We start from the raw sequence: 23910 nt of genomic DNA on the forward strand, positions 1-23910 counted from the left end.
GCTCAGACCAGGCATAAGGACCGACACACAACTTTTACAATGTGATTAATATATGTGTCTGAAACATTGCTGGAGCCGCACCCGTTTTATGACCAAATGCAGGAATGCTTCTCTTTTGCGCCAATGGATCTGTAAGAATTTCTGATGCACTTGTTAATTCTTGTGCCATGGAGCCAATACAGCGTATCCCATGGTTTCACAAAGGGATTTGGCCTAGGTGCAGGGAAATTGACGCATCAATGTCGATATGTCAACTTCTTCTAAATGAGGCCCATAGTCTTAAAATGTGAAGTAGGATTTAATTCCTCCACAGAATTTTTTTTTAAATCGTATCTCTTGATCAATTAGGTCACATAATGAGAAAGGCTTTCTCAAAAGCTATATATCAAATATTTAGAGGATCTTCTTATCTCTGTACACAACGAAATTCCCAGAAGAGGTCGGTATTCCAGAAAGAATTGCTGACTCAGTTTTGACTCAAAAAAACATGTGGCATGGCTAATTCAGTAGCCAAATTCGGGATAATTCAATAGGTGCATGAGCCAGGAGAAGACTTGGAATGTATGTGTGCACTTTGTATTTGATAACAATTAACATTACATAGCATCCCATATGTTGAAATGTGTCCAGTACTTTCCTATTCCATGGAAAAAGTATGCAAAAACCAATACAAGAATACATTAATAACAATGTGTTAATTCCGGACGAACTGTAATTTCCACAGATTGTATGTATGTTCATTTGAAGTAAATCGGATACAGTGTATGCTCAGTAATTTACCAACCCACAGTCTCAAGAAAGGTACATTTAAATTACATTTATCTGCACAGTCGTATGGAGAAAAACAAAACGTGTGTTGTTCTTTTTAAATCAAAAGATGATACTTATATTAAATAAAGAAAAAAAAACTATTTCCAGTAAAAACTTGGAGCTGCATTTCCTATTCTGTGGCCCAACGTTGAGAATTGTAAAGAGCAAATTGGGGCACAAAAACGTTTTAAGAAGCTGTTCTTCATCGATAGGCAGACCCGGCCACGGTCCTGGAATTTGAGCGCGATGGCATGTTCTCATAGATTAAGTTGGGATCTGCCCTCTCATATACGTGAGAATCAGCTGCTTGCTTTTGTGCATTAATCATGTCCAAAGCACACTGATGCAAGAAAATATATTGAGCCTGTGAGGTAAAAAAAATAAAAACATTAAATCAATTTCGATAAAAACCTGAACGTTTTGCACCCAATGTAGACCCTTGCTATCTTTTTCCCGTCTGTTTAACTCTGATGCCATGTGTTACTCGTCTTTCATCTTAAAAAGTTTGTTAAATCTCATAACCTTCAGCATTGTACCATCGCAGCAGATTATTTTGATTAAAGTGTATCTATAACTAAGGCATTTTTTATTCAAATGCATCACATCGTTCAGTGCTTAAAAATGTAAAAAAAGATTTCAACAAACGGGAGGCTCAGGTTACCTGCACATAAATAATTTTCTTCTGCCTTTAGTCCAAGATCAATTTTTTCTAACATTGTTGAACACCACAATCCCAATTTCTAAGCAATGTCACCAAGGTTGGTTAGGGATCATTTTTACCAAACCGGCCAATTGTGTTTTCAGAAAACACACTCTTGGGGGTAGATTTTCAAACATTTTGTGCTGGGTTTTATTTATTCATTTATTTATTTATTTATTTATAGAGTTTTGTATAGCGTGGACAAGACCCGTGGGTATCAGAGCGCTTAACAAGGAAAGAATAACATGTAGACATTATAGTAGCAGTAAATCAACAAAAAACATAATTATGAGGTAGAAGGTAATGTACTGTATAGACATGTTAGATATATACTTCCTAATGTTAGCATCACAAACTGTTTAGGTTTCGTAACCTGGCGAGGGGCGAAGCCCCTCCCAGATCGAAATCTGTTGTTTTTAATAGTGAGGTTAGGACAGCCTCTGTTTCCAATTGGCTAGCTCCATAAATGGAGACTAGCCATTGGGAGACAGAGGCTGTCAATCGCGCTTTCTCTCGAAAACGCGATTCGGGGGCGTTCCTGGTGCTTTTTTTAAGCCCCGCCCCTTTGTCCCGGGCCGCGCTGCGATTGGCTGCCGGCCCGGGACACCCCCGTGACGTCATTCCCGGGCCGCGCTGTGATTGGCTGCCGGCCGGGACACCCCCGTGACGTCAGCCAATCACAGCGCGGCCCGGGACCTGACTTGTTGTTGCTGCTGAGAACAGATTGTCCGTCTCTTCGACAGGCATCTGATGGAGCTGAGTGTATTGCTTGCTCATCCGCCTTGTGGGCCCGTAGGACTAAATAAACTGCAGTTTCTGTGACAAACACAATCTGCGCTTCTAGTTTTTGTGTATACCTGTCACTACAAACTGACATAGTCAATGCGTGTTTTGTCTATGTTAAAACCTGTCGAACTCGATCTTTAATATCTCTTTGAGATAGTCCTTCTGTGTTCCTAGTTGTTGTCTCAATATTACGCCTCTGTCGCCTGGGCCTTTTTCTGTGTCTATGACTGTGTAGAGCACTCAGCCAATAGGAGCGCTTTGCGCTCTGTTTACCATAGGCTGGCTTGAGGCGCGCAGACTGTTATGGTTTCGCCCGCCTTTGCTGAGTCTGGAGCAGAGCATAGACAAAAAGAAAGGACACAACGCGGCGGTACGGTGTAGCGTCTGCGAAGAAGCAGAGCCCATTATGGACTGGCACAGGGTGTTCTGTAAAGAGCGAGCCCGCTACGGAGAAATTGCAGGAACGCACCAGCAGACTTAGCTTACTCTCCGCTTGGTATTAATCTCCTCATGGATGTGCGCAGGAGGTCAAGTGATTGAAAATATTTACAACATCTAGTTATGTTTTTTCCGTGTCGCTTACTACTGTATTCTTGGCTTGACTTTAGCTAGTGGAAAACGTTTTTATTACTCGACTGTATTATCTCCTACCAGTCAGTCTTTTCTGCAACAATGATCCGATTGACTGGGCTACGCTGGAGATGGCACTGAAGGTAGCGCGTTGGCAGACACGTCCACGGGCGGCTAGTCCGTCCTCGATGTCGGTGGTACTCTGGAATACTGTTGCTGTCCCAGTGTAGCTGGTCATAGACCATCACCAGCAGACCATGGATTCGATGCCGGGCGAGGACCCTACTCTACCTCTGGACTTCAATGGCAGGTGAGCGAACATTCGGGTGTCATCTCAGGGAAGTTTCTACCTCCCCGCTTTTCAATGCTGGTGATGTTTTTCACCTCCAGTTTTCCTTGGTGGTGCTTTCTCTTGCCATGCATTGCCATACTCCCTGCCTGTGCCTTTTGCCCCATCTCCACCCTCAGTTTAGAGGGTTCCTGTTAACTTCGCTTTCTTCCTAAACCTCTGCGTCGCCTGCTCCCCATTGCATCCTCATGGGCTGGTCACCTCTCACGCACCCTCTGCTGATCATGCCACTGTTCACTCCAAGGTGCTCGGTGCCCACTTTCAAATTGTGATCCTTCGTCCTCTTCAGCGATCCACTGTAGCGCCTATCACCTTTGTCGACTTTCTTCCACAGTGCCTGCCACGTCTCCCCCAGCACCGCCCACCACCTTTACTGCACTCGTCACCCCCTGCAATGCTTGTCCTCCCCACCCATTGCTAGCATGTCACATTTTACCGTCACCTTCTATCATGACAGGTACCGTAACTCACGACTTACTATGCTCAGTATCTTCCATCACGTATTAGCTCGGTTTGCTTGCATAGGACTTTGTATCTCTTGACCCTACGGCGTTTGCCATGCCAGTCAGTCTCTCTGCAGAATCCATGCATGAAGGCTCACCCCCCCCCCCACTACCTCCCCCCATCAGCGCGGGCACTTAAGGTTTTCTACAATCTCGCTCCAGCCTTAAGCGCCTGTTGTGTCTCGTGAATCATTCTGTAGTGCTCCTTTTCAACCACTTAGAAGGCAGTTGATTTTTTCTCTTATCTCCTTCCTTCTCCCTACCCCTTCGCAAGAGGTGCCAGACCTGCACGGAACTCTAAATATGCAGACACTTTTGGGCTACAGACCAAACAAAGGTGACTAATCTGCTAGCCACCTTCCTACGTGTAACTGTACCCATGACCATCTGGTGCCTACTCTTGTGCTCTATTATTCATGCACCAGCCTGCATTAAGGCGCAGGGTGTGAGCTCATTCATCCCAGTCCAATGCATGCCATGTAAACACATTGGGTAGCTATTCGTATTTAATGTCGGCTGAGGCAACGTATTATTTTCACATTCATTAGTTGTGTACATTTATTTTACGAACGCACGTTTGCCTAATGGCATCGTGAAGCTAAGGAGAGTGATAGCGAAGATAAAAAAAATAGCGTGTCTCTTAAACTGAGATGTATTTATCGATCTGTATTGTTTTAAAGCCGTTTTAATAAGTAAAGCTGACCCTTGCAAACGTGGGAGGTAAAGACCATGAGAAAAGCACAATTGGTCTGTATTTCCAAATGTCTTCGGAAGTGTGGCATTGTCTTAAACCCCCTTGACTTTATTTAGTCCATGTTTGGCATAAACAATAATTATTTGCCTGTCATGATCGTGGGCGCCGAGGACAGAATGATGAATATTCTTGGACAAATGTGGATATATTTTGTTACTGTTGGGCAATCTAATGTGTTTGCATTGGATGCAGTATCACACACAAGCGTAGAAATGTGAGCTGCACGATATGCTTGCACTGGTGCACAGCATGATAAACTGGAATGGGGTAGCAGCAGAGGACACACTGGTGAGCGCTCATGCACGTCGATCACACTTTTGGGCAGTGCAAGGAGCTAGCACTGTGAACATTGGAAGACCACAGCAGACAGTATTTGAAGCAAGTGGGCCGTAAGAAAAGCTCGTGCCAGCAAGCAGGTCACAAAACTGACACTGGTGAGCACGATGACATGCTGCAAAAACATGCGACAGAATCATTCCCGAAAGGGTAATCAATTTTAAATGTGCGCATTCATAATTTAATGTTCATGTTCACCCTATTTATTTAGACGCATGGCATGCATTTATTTCTCTTGCACACACTCTCACTGCTCACCAATTCAAAGTTTGCTAAAAAATTTTATGCAACGCATTGTCATACACAATGCCAGTAACTCAAATTTTAATGCTGCGAAACCTATTGCATTGTAAATGCTTGTTTTTAACTGATTTGGTATCCTGTGCAAAACTTGTAGGGTTGGAAAGTACCCTACAAGTAATGCAAAGCAGCACAAGGCATTGCTTTGCTTTACTTAGCGGCAAGGGGGTGTAACTTGGGTGGGAATTTGGCACTAAAGTGTGTGTCTGGCGCACGACAGCTGAAATCAGCGGTGGTGCTAAGAAGAGGGGAGTAGAGAGCCATATGGCGCTCTTCTGCTCCCTCCCGGTCAAGGAACGCAGCACAGCTTTTTTGGCTGCTGTGCTGCGTTGCGTGACTTCTTTGAAAATCTGCCCCTAAAACTTCACAAGGCTACATTGCTGCTTTGTCAGAGATTTGGGGAACTTTAATAAAGATCCACATGGGCAAAACTCAGAAATAATGAATCCTAACTGAAGTGCAAGCCTACATTATTATTCTTTTTTTTACTTCTGTAATCATAAAAATTTAACAGACTTTAAATAACCTGCTCTTATATTTCACAAGTCATGAGTAAAGAAAACGTACATTTATTTTAAGTCTGCACAGAAAATACAGCTTGCAAAACGATGAACTGAAATGCAACCATCACTTTTTGTTTTTCTCAGTCTAATTTGTGACACAGTTAAACCTACTGTCACCAGCACAAACCTTATTTGAACCTGAACACAAAACACAATTGGAACCTCTACAAATCATGGTGAATTTGTGCAAATCAATTACAGCGATAAGTTGCCTCAAACATGTTCAGAAGATGTGTGCGTGCTGTTATATTTCATCTATTCTTCCTCGGTTTTTGTTAAGCATTGTGATTTGTGCTTTTCCGCTTTTTTTGCGGGTTTGATTGACAATGAGCTTCAGAATACCCATTGGAAAACCTGTGTATGCTTCCACAATCTGAATTTCATATATTGGGGAAACACTTGACAGAGTTATGATCGCCACTAACTGCTGAAGTCACAACAATGAACAAAGCCTGCAGCACTACTAAGGGATGGGGACACTTCTGCAGCCCAAATCCTGCCTGGCGAGAATTCGATCCCGTGGTTGTTTAAATCAGCCCCGTGTGACTTGCACAGACTGGTTAGTGTGCGTTTATTTATTTATTTTAAGACTTATAGAGCACTAGACTCGACTCCCGAAGGAGTATCTCTGCGCTTGGTTCACCCATCAGGCTAACGGACAGTGTTCTCATGAATACGCAGGAGGAGTTAAACTATTTAAAACAAAAACGTCTTTAGTAATTTCCTAAAAATTAGATAATTGGTGCACTGTCTCAAATTAAGAGGTAGTTTATTCCAGAGACTGGGGCCCAAGAACGACAGCGCTCTGCCTCCCAGTCTCGCCTTTCTGATGAGCGGAACCCGGAGCCAGGGGCGTAGCTAGAGCTTGTGGCGCCCGGGGCTATCCCTCAGATTGCCGCCCCTAGGGGAGGTGTGCTGGGAAAAAGGACAGCAAGCACTTGAAAGAGGTCCGAGAGACACTTAGTATCGTTGCTAATAGTTTAACCCGATCGTGCAAGTTACATGCACATACATGACACAGTCCAAGGCTACACAGTTGTAAACGCAGGTGAGAAATTATGCGTGAGAGAGTGCCTGCACTGCAGTTATACTTCTTGAGAATACGGCACAAATCCTTACCCGGGAGCAGCCATGTGGCTCAGCTCTGGCCCATACAGTGGTGGTTCTCCAACTCGCTGTGTCCTGTACATTAGTGTCAAGGTATTTAGCTCCTATGACACACTTATGTTTTACATTTCAATCAGGTCGGTGTGTGGATGCGAGCATCCTGCCCTGCGCTCAGTGGGGGAGCAGGCAAAGACTTAGATGAAGACTTCTGCCAAGTCAGGCTGAGACAGAAAAGTGTGAGCAATCACTGCTTGAAGCTTCCGGGGTCCCCTTCGACAGACTGAGCCAAAGACTCTGTGGCTGGCAGACAGCAATAGTTAAAAAGCGGTGCAATTTAAAAAGTAAGACTGGTATATGACCACGTTACAGGTCCTCTTTGTAGCACACTGGCCCCAGGATGGTATCCCTGTTGCGTGTTCTAGACCTCATTATTCGCATTACCATTGAGCGCATTAAGAGCTGTTCTGGACAGTTATCTCTGAGGGTGCTTGGTGGATACCTATAGGCTTCTAAGCCCCTGTGCATAGATCTAATCCGAGGGCATAAGTCAAATGCTTCCTGGAGCACTGTCAGCCTCACCCTTGCATAGGCTGCATCCACCCTGAATTTGTAACTCCACCAGAACTGTTGTGGTTCATCTCTTTTCTACAGAACAGATCACAACGATTCCTGGTCAACCAGTCAATATCACCTCCCTGTCCTATTTCAATCGGAGTCCCTCAAGGGTCTACGTTATCCCCAGATCTGTTCAACCTTTATGTTGAGCCGCTTACAGAAATCTTCCAAAAAGCAGGGATATCATATCACATGTATGCAGATGACACGCAAATATACCTAAAGATCTCGTCCATACAAGACTTGGAACGAGGAAACAAGGCTTTAAAAATGGCTATGCAATGGTTAACTACCAACCAACTGAAGCTTAACACCAACAAAACGGAGTTCCTACTAATCTCACCAGCAAGGAGCCGTACGGAAATAAAGGAATGGACGAAAGTGATGACTGCGCTAAACTGCACCCCAACACTAATCAAGTCAGCGAAATCTCTAGGAATCACTCTGGATGAGAATTTAGACATGAAAGCCCATATCAACGCAATGGCCAAGAATGCTCGATTCCACCTGAACTACTTAAAAAAACTGAAACCTTTCATCTCAGAGGCGGATCTCAAATTGGCTATCCAATCCTTAGTTATCTCTAGGATTGAATATGGCTGCTCCACCTTAGCGGGCTTACCAAAAATGTCCACAGCACCACTGAAAGCATGCCTAAACGCTGCAGCAAGAATTATCACCGGATCCAGGAAATATGACCACATATCGCCACACCTTAAAGCATTAAGCTGGCTACCCTATGAAGCCAGAATCCAAATGAAGATAGCTTGTATCACTCATAAAGCGCTACACCACAACACCCCTGGATACCTAGCGAAGAAACTCCAGCTTTCGGGAGGGAATCGCCCAGCGAGAAGTACTGAAGAATTTTTACTACGACCAGCATTTTTCTACAAGAAAAAAACCTATGACAGAGCGTTCTCAGGAGCTGCCCCCAGAATATGGAACTCAATTCCTCCTATCATCAGGAAGATCCAAAATGTAGAAGCATTCAAGCGAGAGTTAAAGAGCTATCTGATGAAAAAATACACTACCTAGATCTGATCAGTCGCGAAATGACAATGAACTAAATATCATACCTGTTTACACACTCTACTTAAGATAGATATATACCCACCTACGACCTTATTTATCATCTACCTCCTATCATCTACCTCATAGTTGCTTACACATCTTCTCGTGTTTGAAGTATATCCAACACTGTCTATATTTATTACCTACCTCCTATCTTCTACCTCATACGTGTTGTCAATAGTACTGTTTGATATATATGTCTTTGTCCACGCCTCATATGTAATTCGTTCCGATGCCTTTATAACTGAGTGATATATACTGTCTGTCGCATACGCCTATATGTTAAGCGCTCTGATACCCACGGGTCTTGTTCGCGCTATACAAAACTTTCTAATAAATAAATAAATAATAAGAACAACGAGATACCTATGGTCCAAGCCTAGGTAGATAAATAAACAGTAAAGAGCAATAATAATTAAAATATCTCTAAAAGGTCGAGAGGTGAAAGAAAGAGATTGACAAGGAAACAATTAACCTTGTGCAGTCAGGAAAACTGGGGCCCCTGCCTGGTGTATGCATAGCAAAGTAAAGCAATACTCAGGGTTTCAGCAGCCCTTGATGCCCCTGTGCACCGATGCCATGCACCTACATCACTATTAAATGTGTCTGGGTGATCACAAGAAGACACTTGCTCTTATTACTGGTTTACTGGAACGAGGATACACTGAAGACCTCACCTCACATGAAAGTCTCATGAGTAATGTGTAAAACCCTGTCTCTCTTTTGCGATCCCTTAGGATGGATGCCCCTCTCCGTCACTAGTAACATGCAGGCCCCATGTCCCCATGCACATTTTTACAGTAAAATTGCTGTGACGTGTGATATTTTCCCCAGGAAAAAAAAGTAAAAACACTCTAATCTATCTTTGCTTGGTTTAATTCAACATGAATTGCAGTGGTTGTTTGCGCTCAGTGTCTGCCTCACCAATTATAGAAACTCAAATATTCCATGATCTTTTGTCCACTTTCAATAATGCTTTAAACACTAGATTATATGCCACTTAACGCTGTGGATATATTGCTTTTATAAGCCCTGGAAATAGGCGCTATGTTCTCTCTTTTTAATAAACCTCATTTTCTGGATGTCATCAGGCTGAACGGCCCTGTTGGCCGCGCAGGAGTTCAAAGTCGTGACGTTCAAACCACACACAGATATTAGCAGCTTTCTTGTAACTAACCGACAATTCCTTCAAAATGTAAACTAACGGTAAACTCAGCAGGTACACTCTTATCAAACAGCCAGGAGAGCTAGCACCTGAGGGATAGCTCAAAAATCCATGAGCAAAATATATTTGAGGTCAATTTAGCATGAAGAGCATCAGTGACATCGAGTGTTGTGAAAGAAAGCTCACGTGGTTCATGCGCCTGCTGCTCAATTTGACAGTCAGTGGTTCGTGTGTCTCTGGTTACAACAACATGCCCTTTCATAATTTTGTATATGCTAAAAGATAATGAGTTGAGCAGTAATAGTACTTTTGAGTCAACCTGCCTGCTTGCTCAGCTCAGGACATTGCGAATGGCTACACAATGTGGCAGGACTGGCCCCCACTCTGTTTAGTGCAGGATACATGGGTCAATTATTGAGCAATAACATAATACATAATCATTCCTGCCCCAATACCCACGGTCAGCTTGCTTGAGCTCCCAGGGCCGTCTGTTAACTCCTGCCCTTCCAGATCTAGTGCAAGCCCTGAGAAAATAATACGAAAATCTTGAACACATTCTGTGCACCATTAACACCAAGGAGATATAATGTGATGCATTAAATGCAAGGAAATTAACTGTACTTTTGATAAAAGGGTGGTCAGGCACACATAACCACCTGTTACTTTGAAACTTATCAATTGACATGATACAATACCAGATATTGGGCAGCTCGTCCCCCCTACTGAAACAAGATGGCCATGAGAAAACTATCAAAACAAAGTCCCATCCAAATGAGCATATTATATCTTGAGCAAAACATTTCCTTTCACTGAAGCAGGCTGCAGGAAGATTTTGAAATGAAATCATATTGGGTACATATCAAGCCCAAAGAGCACTATGTGCCATTGTAATAAAACTGAATGAACCTTTAACTTAGGCACCATATCCTTTCACAGTAATGCCGTGATACAGTGTCATGCTCTTTGTAAATCCATATAAATTTCTACAACACGTGGGGCTCTTTCTTTGGCAAACAGACATACATCGTATTATGAGAGTACCCCATTTGTCTCTGAGTGCTTTGCTAGAGCACCAGCTACGTCACCCTTGGTCCTACGCATTATTTACCGGCATCAGGAGCTTATGTGGTTTACCAATTCACCAAATGCTGTGCCAATGCAGCGACCTCGAGTGGGCAATGCATGCAGCTTTATAGAACACAAAGGTGCTGTAGAATCATTAAATTAAACTTGCATGTGATACAAACTGCCAGCCTCCTCTAAGCTGAGCAAATCTGCTGCTTTTTATTTTTTTACATAAACCAGGGTGTACTCGTGTCGTTGTCCTTGAAATGAAAGTACTTTTGATAGGAGCTAACCGGAGCCAGGAGGCAGTTAGTTTTGCTTACATCATAATTGAATTTAAATTTAGAGTGAACACTGGTAATGAATAAATGCCATATTTTAACCAATTACTTTTTATAAATGGATGTCACAGAAAGAAGGCACTATAGTTTGCTGTTCCTGGCGATAACAGCACGCAAAAGAAACATCAATTCAAAAATCGCAGCGCTGCACATTTGACTGGTTCAAATTGCTCTGTCAACAGAGCCTGAAGCAGCTTTTGCTGCAGTGTCAGTGACGCCTGTAGCACAAGGCGGGCACAGTACGTAGTGCATGCTGCTGTCGAAAGATAGCGGTGTGTGTTAAGTGCCTGCTGCTGGCACATTTGTGCAAGTGGTAGGCACTAACCCCAGGGGAGAAGTTGAACACTGATCCATCAGCAAGACCAAGCCCTGGCAAGAGTGCTGGCATCAGGAGCTTATGTGGTTTACGGATTCACTTAATGCTGTGCCAAATTGCAGTGACCTCGACTGGGCAAAAATGTCCAAGATTCCAGCATAAATGGATGAATGAAGAAACAGGTAAAGCGCTTCGTGGATGTATGAAGAGATGTGTAAAGCATGGCATGAACAAAGAGCACATGTAAAGTGTAGCATAAGTGTCTGAATAATGAGACGTGTAAAGCATGGCATGAATACATCGACACATAATGTGTGGCATAAGTGAATGAATGAAGAAACATCTAAAGTATGTCATGAATGAATGACGAGACGTGTAAAGCTCTGCATGAATTACTGGACATGAAAATGTGGCATGAGTGAATGAATGAAGAATCACGTACAGCGCGTCTTGAATGAATGAAGAGGCATAAAGCATGGCATGAATAACTGGGCATGTAAAGTGTGGCATAAGTGAATGAATGAAGAGACACGTAAGCGTTATGTGAATAAATGAAGAGACAAGTAAAGCGTGGCTTGAATGGGTGAACATGTCAATTATGACATGAATAAATGAATCAAGAAACACGTAAAGCGCTTCGTGAATGTATGAAGAGACGTGCAAAGTGTGCACATTAGCACCTTTCTGCTCGGCCTGGTACATGCGCTGTGCATAGGATCCGCGTCACGAGTCCTCTGACAGGCGCGCTACACATTTTGTGTGTCACACTTCAGCAGGGCTCGAGGTCCAGATTCACTGAGATTTCGCAGCAGATTCCCCCCTCTGTGGTGCAGCCCCAGTGCAAAATCATTGTTGGATTTCGCGCCACGGATATCAAGATTTGCGAGGCTTTGTGTGGGGCTTTCACCTTAAAGAAACGTGAGGCAGTGCATAGTGCTGCCTGCATTAGTATGCATCAGGGAGACGCTTTATGAGTGCAGCATGGGTGTCTCCCTGTCCACCTATGTATTTTGATGCAAACATGCTGCTTTAGAGAACGCAAATGTGCTGTAGAATAATTAAATTAAACGTGCCTCTGCTCTGATACGAACTGCCAGTGCCAGCCTCCTCCGATCCGAGCAAGTCTGCTGCTTGTTTTTACAAAAAGCACGTGTGCTTCAGATCAGGCCCGGTCGTACTCGTAGGCAGCCTTGGGTGCACAGCAGCTCTTCCCAGGCAGGATGGGGTGGGGTTATGGAGGTGTACCCTCGCTGATTGACAAGCAGCCTTGGAAACCCTGGGCTTCTGCTTAAAGCACCCAGGCTTCTTGCAATCAGCGAGGCTACAGTGCGTCATCAGAGGTCAGGTCAGGGACTTTCAGTATTTTAAACTACTGGGACCCAGGGCTGAAATCAGGGAAGCTGAACTCAGAACTTTCTTAATGATTTAACGTTTAAAAAGGCCACTGCAACGGGCCACGCGGCTGCCACCTCCAGAATAGTGCCGCCCGGGGCAGACCGCCCCCCTCGCCCCCCCCTAGCTACGCGGCTGCCCGGAGCAGAGATTGGTTGCTGGAGCGGAGCATGGGTTCCGGTTTATAAGGGGTAAACTTTTCAGCCAGATATGAGGGACCTGATCCAAATATGCTTTTATGAATAATACAGCAGGTTTTGAACTTAACCCATTGCCGGATTGGTAGCCAATGAAGTTTATCCAGGAGAGGGCGAAAGGGAGTTCTAGGTGGGGCATTAAGAACTAACCTTGCCGTGGTGTTCTGATCCACCTGTAACCAGCTCAGTGAGCTGTCATTTGCAGATAAAAGGGGCCCGTTACAATAATCCAGGCGGCTAAGTACTAGGGCCTGGACAAGGGGCTTTCTAAAGATGTCTGGCAGGAAAGGAAACAGGCGTCTCAGGAGTCCAATGACCCGAAAGCAGGACCCCGTTGTTTGGTTCACGTGTTCCTTTAGGGATAGTCCTTGGTCCAGCCGAACGCCTAGATTTTTCACTGTCTGTTTTGGACTGGGGACAGGCCCCAAATCTAACAGCCACAAGTCAGGCGATCACAGGAGTGGAGCTTTCCCGAATAGCATGACCTCGGTCTTCCCTAAATTGCATTGTAGGAAGTTCGAGGCCATCCAACAAGACACTGCTCTTATACCCTCAGCAAAAGAGTATTTAACTGCAGGAGTAAGAGTCTGGAATGGAAATAAAAGCTGAGTGTCGTTAGCGTACAACACCGGAATAAATCCATGCGGTCTTACAAGGTCAGCTAGGGGTGCCACATACACATTGAAAAGTGTAGGGCTCAGGCACGAGCCTTGTGGAACTCCCTTAGTGAGTCCATAGGTGTTGAGCGGAAAGAACCCAAGCTGACACTTTGTGAGCAGCCTGATAAAAAACTCTTCAACTAGGACAGTGCCAAACCTCCAACCCCAACCTCCTGCAAACGACTAAGCAAGATTTCATGCGATATCGTGTCGAAAGCTGCGGACAGGTCCAACAGCACCAGAATTAGAGGCAACATTTTGATTGAACAATGGGGCATATTAGCAAGGGCCATATCGCCGCTTTAGCGGCACATTTTGCCGCTAAAGCAGCAATACTTTTATCGCCCTATTAGCAAGCTGTCGCTAACAGCAGTTAGCGACAGCTTTTAGGCGATAGCGACCGGTTTGGGGCCTGCTTTGCATGTCAGCAATATTTATCCCTAATGACATGCAAGTTGGGCATACTCAAACTGTTATCTACTGATAGCAGTCACTAACACAGCTATCGCTTATTAGCATGCCGGCAAAGCAATCAAAACAATTGCGTGAAGCGCAATTATCGCTATAATCTAACGCCTGCTAAAAACATGACTTACCTGTTTATCCAATGGGAGGTGGATTCTCAGGTAAAGTCCCCATTGGCATTAATGCGTGAATATTGCTGGATTTCCAGTGATATTCACACATTTCGCCGCAATCGCTGGATATTTTAGCACAATGTAGAAAAACGTTGCTAATAGCATGTTTTCTCCGCTAACATATCCAGAGATAGGCAGCGATAAAAAAAAATGCGCTAGGCGCATTTTGGGATAAATATTGCTATTCCTTGCTAATATGCCCCTATTTTCCTTAAGCAAAGCATTAGTCGTTATGGATTACAACACATTTACTGTGGTATATTATTATTCCAGTACATCTAAGCTGCAACTGGGGTATTGCTTGCTCCTTCGAATTACTGTGGAAATCGGTGATACCCTAAGTAATTATGGTTTATGCCTACTAACTGGCTGTTGATGGTTCATTGTGCACTTGATGCTCCTTCTGTAGTATATATTTAATTCATATGTTCTTTCAGATGTAAATTTTACCTTAGAGTATGGTGGCGATTTTCTTTCATTCTGTACACCATTATTTCATCTTTACCTACCTTTTCACATTACTTTTGTCTTGACATTGGCCTTTGGGTCTGTTCATTTTTAAAATGAACCTACTTCAGGTATTTTTTTGAGCACACTACAGTAAGCTTTAAATCCAATATTAGCAAACTTTCGCTTTCGGTGCTGCATTATTTCTTTCCACTCTTTGAATTCTGGTTTCCTCAACAACTTTTGAAGAGTATCATGGATAAACATTTTGTAAACAACATTTCTTTTTACAAGAAAAAGTATTAATTGAACATATTGTCTTATGTTTCCTTACTTAAGATTTTGTGTTATTAGGTAACTGGTCTTGGCGACACATCGTCCTGATGATGGCTCCGGTCTGTTCTACTGTGGGGCCTAGACGTCAACTTCTATGTATGTAATACTGACTCCCTCAGGTTGCGTTTGATTTCAGGGTCTACATTTTTTGTATTACGTTTTTTTATTATCTATTGGCAATATGTATGGAGTGATCTGTATATATATATATATATATATATATATATATATATATATATATATATATATATATATATATATATATATATATATATATATATATATATATATATATAAGTTTTCAAACGCGCAGCGAAACACCACGCTAGACGATACCATGTGCTGGCCAAAGTTCTTTTATTCAAGCCAGCCCCTTACGTGTTTCAGACAATATGCATGTCCTTGTTCACAGGCTCCGTTCGGCAGTGAAATGAAAAGGCACAAAGACTGCTGATGAATTACTCCAATACCTTTATTTGGCCCAGGTGCGGCCTCTGAATGTCCCGATGCCTTCTGGGAACAGTAGTCTTTGAATCCAGCCCTACTTCCTGATCAAATGAATTCTGCCAAACGAACACAATCTTCAATAATTATACTATAAGTAGGCCTCCCATGGAAAGCGCACTGCGCTGCTCAACATTCTTGCCATACCAATGGCCCAGTATCAGATCAGATTTCACCGAGCCAAGGGCCCGCTGCTCCGGCGGTGGTGCCTCCCCACGGCTGGACTGCCGTGTCTGTATCAACATTCCACAAGTGTCCACACTTCAGGATGCACTCCCATTGGCAACTTTCATTAATCCAGGCAGCAGCGCAGATGACAAACCATAGGCTCCATCAAGAAAGCCTTATGCGTTTCAGACAATATGCATGAAGATTTCTTTGGTTTGGCAGAATTCATTTTATCAGGAATTAGGGCTGGATTCAAAGACTACTGTTCCCGCCGTTAAAACTTTGCCTACACCTTTCTCACCTGTGCTGCTATTAAGGAGGTCCCTGTTGGGAGGAGACTTTGTTTTCTCGACACAAGCCGCCAAAATCCTCGCCTGCTAAAAGTTCTGCCGCCAAAACCCTTGCCGCCTCTAGCCCACCTCCTCTGAAGCCGCGGACCACGCACTGCCTACAACAACATCCAGAAGACAGAGCGGTCCCGCGAGAGGAGTGGAGGGGGTGGAGCCAACCACAGCACATAATCGGAGCGGGGCTCCCGCGGCGCGGGACGCTGTTAAAACTTTGCCTACACCTTTCTCACCTGTGCTGCCATTAAGGAGGTCCCTGTTAGGAGGAGATTTTGTTTTCTCAACACCAGGCGCCGAAATCCTCGCCTGCTAACAGTTCTGCAGCCAAAACCCTTGCCGCCTCTAGCCCTCCTCCTCTGAAGCCGCGGACCACGCACTGCCTACCACAACATCCAGAAGGCAGCGCGGTCCCGCGAGAGGAGTGGAGGGGGTGGAGCCAACCACAGCACAAGCCCGGGCCAAGGGCAGGTCCGTCCTTGCCCGTCTGTGTCCGTTTGAGGCCAGGCTGGGCCCTTTCTCTTGGTTTCCCTATTTTTGAATCTAGCAAGAACATATCGACAAGGACAGATTTATCTATTACTGTTAACTATTAAAATTGATTGAGTTTATTCTTTAGTGCTCTGTTCCAATGTTGGCAAGACCAGTAGTGATTGTATAAGCAAAACTGTCGGTATACCATTTGAGTGTCCTTGGGGAAACTTACCAGCACAGAGAGGTGTTTGATTTTACTCTCTAAAAAGATCAGAAAACGTAATCTTCATTTGCATCCAATTAATTAGCTGTGGTAGCCTTATACAGTATGGGCAAAAGAAAATTACCCAGCTCCAAGTCCACCTTAGGCAAAAGAGCTCATATTGAGTCTCAACAAACCCTACTGAGCTATCTTACTGGAGCCATCGGGGCGTTAGATAAACAAATCAGCTCAGTGGTAGAATCCCTTGAAGTTGGCTCCTCACGAGCAAATGATGAATTGGATCACTCTGAGGTTCCAGACAGAGCAAGGCAACCCAACACGAAAAAGAATTCCCCCCAATGGGTGTATTCAGCACACTGCGGATGGCATCGCTCTGAGCGATTCAAATTCATCATTGCAACCCCCTCAAAAGAAGCACAAAACTCCCATACTTGAGGAGAATATCTCTGCTCACAACAATCCAACTAATTGTGGCCCTATAATTTGTTTAGAAACCACTCCTATCAAAGAAAACTCAGCCCAAATTGGAAAGAAAAAAAGGGGCCCAAGAAAATCTGCCATTAAAGACAGAACTGGGACTAGGAAAAACCCTGACCTACAGAGCGATGACATAAAGAACTTAACGACCCTGATTGAAAGGCTGGATCTCTATTTGAGAGTTAGGCTAGACCAAATGGACTTGAGATTAACTTGCATTGAAGAACAAATAGCTAGTGACCGAGTAAAAGCCCTAGATCTCTTATACCCGGATCAGGGATTCCAAATTTTGGCTAGAACTTGAAAACCGGGACTTCTGTTTCTACGATTGAAGCCCCTTCCCATTTCCGGGATAAAGAGCCACACTCAGTAGTAGCTCCCGCCCTTAATTCTTCGACATGTAAAATAACGAGAGAGCGGTTGCGAAACCCTGAAAAAACAAGTTTATTAAAATCCACTGATCTGAGTGGAGGATCTGTGCCCTTGAAAAGTGTAAATGATCTTCCAGGTTCAACCACTTGTCTTTCTCGCCCACATCCCCCCCAAAATTCTGCATTTAATATTTCTGACTGGGCAAATTTGGCTCCTGATGATCACCTTGATTTACCTCCAGCAGCCACGCTGTACATTATCGTGCTTAGCTAATGTTCCAAAAAAGGAAACTATGGCAGTAGAGGGTTGGGAAACACTTAGAAATAAATCCCTTTATTGGTTGGGCAAGAAAACGGGTTTAACTGAATTTCTGTTCAGAGAATTTAAGATGGCAAGAAGGGTTCAGTGTGTGTGCTTGCGTGGGAAATTTTTTGCGGGAGACTCAATTGTCCTGACTTTTAGATCCCCCCAGTTGGTTAATAGAATTCTACAAGAGAGTGGGAATCACGCTATAGCAATGGGCGAGATACATATTCTGCCACTTGGTTTCCTTTATCTCGTACCTAACGGGACCCAAATGGTTTTGGGGATGGGTAGAAATGTACAAACTCAGTATTATGTCCACGACATTCCAACACGCAATACATTTAATTTGCTTTCTGGATTGGAAGAGACTGACTGACTGGTTCCACAATCCCCGGAGCCTATTGGGAATCCATGATTCTTCGAGTTGGGAAACACAGAATCGAAAGTCTCCCAATCCTTATTTCAAACGGTTGATAGATGTAAATACCATTCAACGTGACACGCATCCCCTCATTGATTTCCACGAAAACTTGGTAGTAGATCAGGGCTTAGATATGAGTAATATTCAAGTAGTTGCAGATAGTAATATCAGGCGTAGTGTTCAAGCAGAGCCTATCATTCTGACTCCTGCCCTTCAGAGCGCTAAGGACAAGTCTCTGATTACTATACTCTATTGGAATATCACTGGCCAGCGATCAAAGGTGGGGAATGATACTTGGTTTAGCTTTGTTCATAACTTTAATATCCTCTGTTTTCAAGAGACGTGGGCCACTGCTGAGATTCACATAGACGGCTACAAAACATTTTTTTCCCCTGCACGACCATCACTGTCTGGTAGAGCCAAAGGAGGTCTATCCATCTTCGTTTCAAATTTGGTGGAAATTGAGGAAATCATCCCAGTAAAACTAGAACCCAATTTTCCAAATTTCCAGATACTTGGGGCTCCATTATGATGTCGGGCGGATCGCCACCGCCATGGTGGCGGTGGCGATCCGCCCGACAGAAATGCCCACCCGCCACCCTTTTCCCCCCCGCCACATTACAATGGCGGGGGGGACCGCAGCAGAGGCAAACACCGCCCGCCACTTTTCCGCCCCGGTCGCCTTGCGGCTGGGGCGGAAAACGAGTAACATGCAGGCGGTGTCTGTCAGACACCGCCCGCAATATTACAATGGGCTTTTTTCAATGCCTTTGGCAGGTGGTGTTCACTCTGGGGTCCCCCTGTGGGCCCCTAGAGTGAAGGCCAAAAGGGGGTGGCACACGGGGGGTTACCTGTAGTACCCCCCTGCCTTTGCATAATCGAAGAGGCAGGCACCGCACGGTGCCTGCCGCTTCGATTGTGCAAAGGTGTGCTTTTGTTTTTAACATTGTGGCGGGCGGAGCAGTGAGCACCACCCGCCACAATGTTAAATTGAGGAATGCGCCCGCCACTGTGGCGGGCGCATCCTAATGGCAATGTCGGGACCCCCGCCCTTTAGGCGGGCGGTCCCGAGGTCCGCTAATGTGTCCCTAAGCCAAAGCCTGAACAAGGCTGACCACTTCCTCTTGGTCAACTTTTATAACAATCTACATCAGGGAGAACTGATAATAGTATTACAACACATTTTTCTCTCCCTCCAAGAATTAACTAACAAGATAATTAAAGCTGTTGTAATTATTTGGAGAGGTGATTTCAATCAACGATTGTGCAGGTAAAGTGACCAGAATATCTGTCGACCACAGATGAGAATGAACATCTGATAATCCATTTTTCCAATACAACAATATGGGGACTGTTTAAACGAACCCATTTTGGGTTTAGATTTAGGTCTGATCAATAACATGATAAACCCTCTGGTCGCCCCTATTCCAACCTTTAATGGTAGAGGAAGGTCGAGTACAACAGACATTGTCAAAATCCAACCCCTTCTCTTATGGCATCGTATTTGGTCATCCAACAAAACTATTTTCTGCCAAGGGTTCATACATGAATGTATTTCCTTAGAGAATGCTCATAAGATTGGGTGGATAGCTTATATTAAAAGCTCCCTGTATGATCTGGGCCTGGAAATAATATTTTCCTTCTCCCCTCTCAATCTAAGAACTGTCTAGAAAAGCATTCAAAGCGCAGTGTTTAATAAATCTAGAACAACTGCGGCTGGCCAATGAGGTCAGCAAAACATCAGTCCAACATATGCTATCAATACAAACAACTTTGACCATGCAACCCTATCTAACTTTCAATTTGACCAGCTATGAAAGATTTTTACTAACCCGTTGTAGGCTGAACTCCTTCTACCGTCTAGTTAGCTTCCCAAAAACAAATAACTGGGCCACAGTATTACCACTCTGCCCATATGACGATCTCTCTACCCAAGCCACAATTCATACAATTTTATTTTGTAAGTTCTATAGTGAACCAAGAAGGCTCTGGTTGATTCCGATCTTAAAAACGATGGGTCTTCGAAGATGTTGTCCCGCACTCCTCTCCTTACAGTTTCTGGATGAGGAGTGCACAACGAAAGCTATAGCTACATTTTTTAAGTTCATTGTGCTGCATAGGCCAAACTTAGAGTAGACTATGAAACTTTTTTCCAGGACCTCTCTTTTCTCATCATATTGCTTAAGATGTTTTTTAAGACATTTTTATCCTGTTTTTAAAGGATTGTACACTTGCACTTTATGACTTGTTATAGTCTAAAATGAAATTTACTTTCCATCATCTTTTAGAGATATGCAGTTTTATAATTATTGGTGTGGGAAAAACTTTCAAATGTACTTTTATGGTTTTGTATCTGATGAAAACCGAATAAAGTAATTTTGAATTTGAATTTGACTACTGTTCCCAAAAGACATCGGGACATTCAGAGGCTGCACCTGGGGCCAATAAAGGTATTGGAGTAATTTATCAGCAGTCTTTGTGCCTTTTCATTTCACTGCCGAACGGAGCCTGTGAACAAGGACATGCATATTGTCTGAAACGCGTAAGGCTTTCTTGATTGAGCCTATGGCTTGTCGTCTGCGCTGCTGCATGGATTAACGTAAGTCGTAAGTTTCCAATGGGGAGCGCATCCTGAAGTGTGGACACGTGTGGAACGTTGAGATATATATATATATATACATACATACACAAATGGCAGCTTATTACACTGTATAGTTTCCATCAGCTTTTTTGTGTTGCTTATACGATATATTTTCTGCATTAACAGATTTTAGTTTTGATATACAAAAACATCTTTGTTTTTTTAATATTTCAACCGAATAATTGATTATTTTGCTTCAGGGAGGGTATGTAAGGTTGTTTGTTTATTCTTATTACTTTTCCTTGTAAAGATTCTTTTTCTTCTTTTCTTTCCTTTTTTCTTTTTTTTTCTTTTCTGTGTTAACATTTGTTTCTTTATAGTTTCAATCTAAGTGAGTTGAAACTCGCAAGGGAACCATAGTTGTTCACATATCCTGCTCCAGGGCAGTACAGAAAATGCCTTTGCTGTTACTCCAGTGCTGTTCCTCTGCCAATGGAGGAGAGTAGCCATCTAACCGAGGCGTGGGTGATGGACAGAGGTTCTGTTTTTATCAAGCAGCTACTGAAGCTTTGTTTGTTAATGGGCAGGCCCATTTAGGGAATTTAAAACTGCTCACCATTTGCCTAAAATAGTGCGGTATAAATGTGCCAAGCCTTGGAGGCAGATGTTGCATCTATCTTGGACAGGACACCAGCAGCAGGGACTTGCTATTGTATGTCGGGCTCCTCCTTTCCCCGGTTCCCTTTTCCCAAAAGTCCTATAGCTTGACTTTTGGGATCCGGAAAAAAATGATAACATATAAATGTGTTTCTTCCACTGTTTCCCCCCACTTCATCTCCAGCAGGAGGACTAAATATTAGAAGCTTGACATAATCACTTTTCCCTTAACCTGTTAGTTTCACCCTGTTATTTCTAGAATAAAGCAATAGATAAGAAGCGGAGAATGGAAAAGGGAAACAACGCCAACAAAAACAGGCAAGCTAATGCAGCACCCAGGACTGCACCACAGTTGGAATGTTTTGGCTGCAGCAGAGGGCCTTCCTTTTTTGAGTTTTTAAAAAACTTTTCCAGCTTCACAAATAGAGAATGTTACACAGTTTTTAAAGAACTATGCAGAGTCCTACTAATATAAATTGTGCAGTCTGAAATGTATCCTTCAGTCTTACCCCGGTTTGCACCATCAATGCACGATGCATTCTGAGATTGTGGACTATTGAGTATATGTCAATGGCTTTCTCTCTTTCCATTTGGAAAATGATATGGTCAATGGCGATGAATGTCCCTGTTCTTCCAACACCAGCACTAGAAACAAAAGAGAAATTATACATTATAGATACAGCTACTTACATAATTACCATTCCATGGACATTCAAGAAGTACTGGCTGTGTTGCTTCAGACACTGTGACAGCATTTTCATTGGAGATTGTGCAGCAGCGCCATTCGTTCAGTGACCTATCCTCGACCACTCCTCAACCCCCATACAACAAAAGGGTAAGGGGAACTTGAACTCAAATATCTAAGCTAAAATGTGCTATGCAGAAACTGTGTTATGTGCTTCATCTGTGCTACACATGAAGCCAGGTACTGGAAATCTGAAATCGTGTACCACGACTCAATATTTTCAGTAGGCGCTGTAAAACCTTCATGGATATTTTTGGGCATATTTATCAGAATGCTAAAGACAGGACATGGCAAGTGGTACATGTTTGTAAGATCCTAAATGCTGGCAGTCAGCTACAGAGTAGATTGTAAGACATTTACCGGGGAATAGTACTACGTAAAACAAAAACTGATCTGGTCAGCCTCACGCTATGTGTTAGGTGATGGCTGGTAAATGTGACTTTGGATTTAAGGCAGAGACTCCATTGTTCCAACATGATTGTTTTAATGTTTGTGGGGCGGCCACAGCATGTAGAGGAAGAGGGCAGTGAAATCTATAGTTGTGGTGTCAAGAGAGAATGTAGCATGGATCTGATGATGCACAGAAGAGCTAAGGAGTGGGGCTAAGACAGTGCAAAGTTTAAAAGATGAACATTGTGCAAGCTGACCCAGCACTGGTGACGTGTATGTATCCAGTACAATCTTCACAACAGTTCCAATGGATAATAAGTTGTCAGCATTAATCTTGTAACAAACACATTGTTGTTGACTGAGGGAATGGGATGTGCGATGGAATTGCCTTTTGAATGTGTTTGTCTAACTCAGTAATCTCCAGTCAGAGTTTATTAGATGTCACTACTAATAAGTGAAGGTTACCTTTGCACACTGGGCTAGAATGTACACATTAAGATAACTTTATCCAGCCATGAATATTTGTGCATCTCTCCTTAGTCATATGCGGCCTTACTCAATGAAGAGGTGCAGATCCCTGCTTCACCTGTGTGATAGAGGTCAGTCATTGCTAAATCTAGGAAATGGCGTTTAGCAACCTGTTGACATTTTTACATGAAGCCACCCTCAGAACCCCGAGCCCACATCACTATTTAAGTCTAACGTGAGACTTGGAGTTAAAACAACTAGGCCCTCATCACTACGGCCAAATATGTCCTCATTTCCTTATTTACCTACACCTGGGGTATCACTATCTCTGGGGGAGGGGAACTATCTGCCCTGTTTCAAGTTAGCTTGATAATCTCAATGGGGTAACCCAGTAATGTGCAGAACCTGGGGATAGGTACACTATAGGAACAGTGGTTCTGCCACCTTACAGCTTATCTTTTATGTCACCCTTCAGGTGGGCCTTTCAATATATGATTAAACAGCACAACACTCAAAATAAAAGACAATTTAAATTGAAAAAAGTATTTAGTAAATTAAAGACAATAATCCAAGTACATTAATCAACATACACAACAAATACACGTGAATATTTACAATAGTTTCAAGGAATCAAATAAGGTTACAATATAAATCACACAACCACACAGAGAGCTCTCTGCCTAACTTGAATTGAAACTCATAATCTCGTAATTTGGGTATATTCAGACCTTGGGTTGGACAAGGTCGGTGTGGTCGT

General features: G+C 43.4%; 1 protein-coding gene across 1 annotated transcript in view; it reads right to left on the reverse strand.

Moving 5' to 3' along the window:
• Positions 1–412: 412 nt before the first annotated feature.
• LOC147733302 (receptor-type tyrosine-protein phosphatase eta-like) overlaps positions 413–23910 on the reverse strand; it is a 526406-nt gene continuing 502908 nt past the window's right edge. Inside the window, exons 22-23 of the mRNA XM_086956289.1 lie at positions 22060–22195; positions 413–1174 (exon numbers count right to left, since the gene is read on the reverse strand). Of these exons, the coding sequence (XP_086812415.1) occupies positions 1013–1174; positions 22060–22195 (298 nt within the window). The 3' untranslated portion in view covers positions 413–1012. The remainder of the gene's footprint in view (positions 1175–22059; positions 22196–23910) is intronic.

Source organism: Lissotriton vulgaris, chromosome 2_1 (assembly GCF_964263255.1).
Source record: "Lissotriton vulgaris chromosome 2_1, aLisVul1.2, whole genome shotgun sequence".
Taxonomy (NCBI): domain Eukaryota; kingdom Metazoa; phylum Chordata; class Amphibia; order Caudata; family Salamandridae; genus Lissotriton; species Lissotriton vulgaris.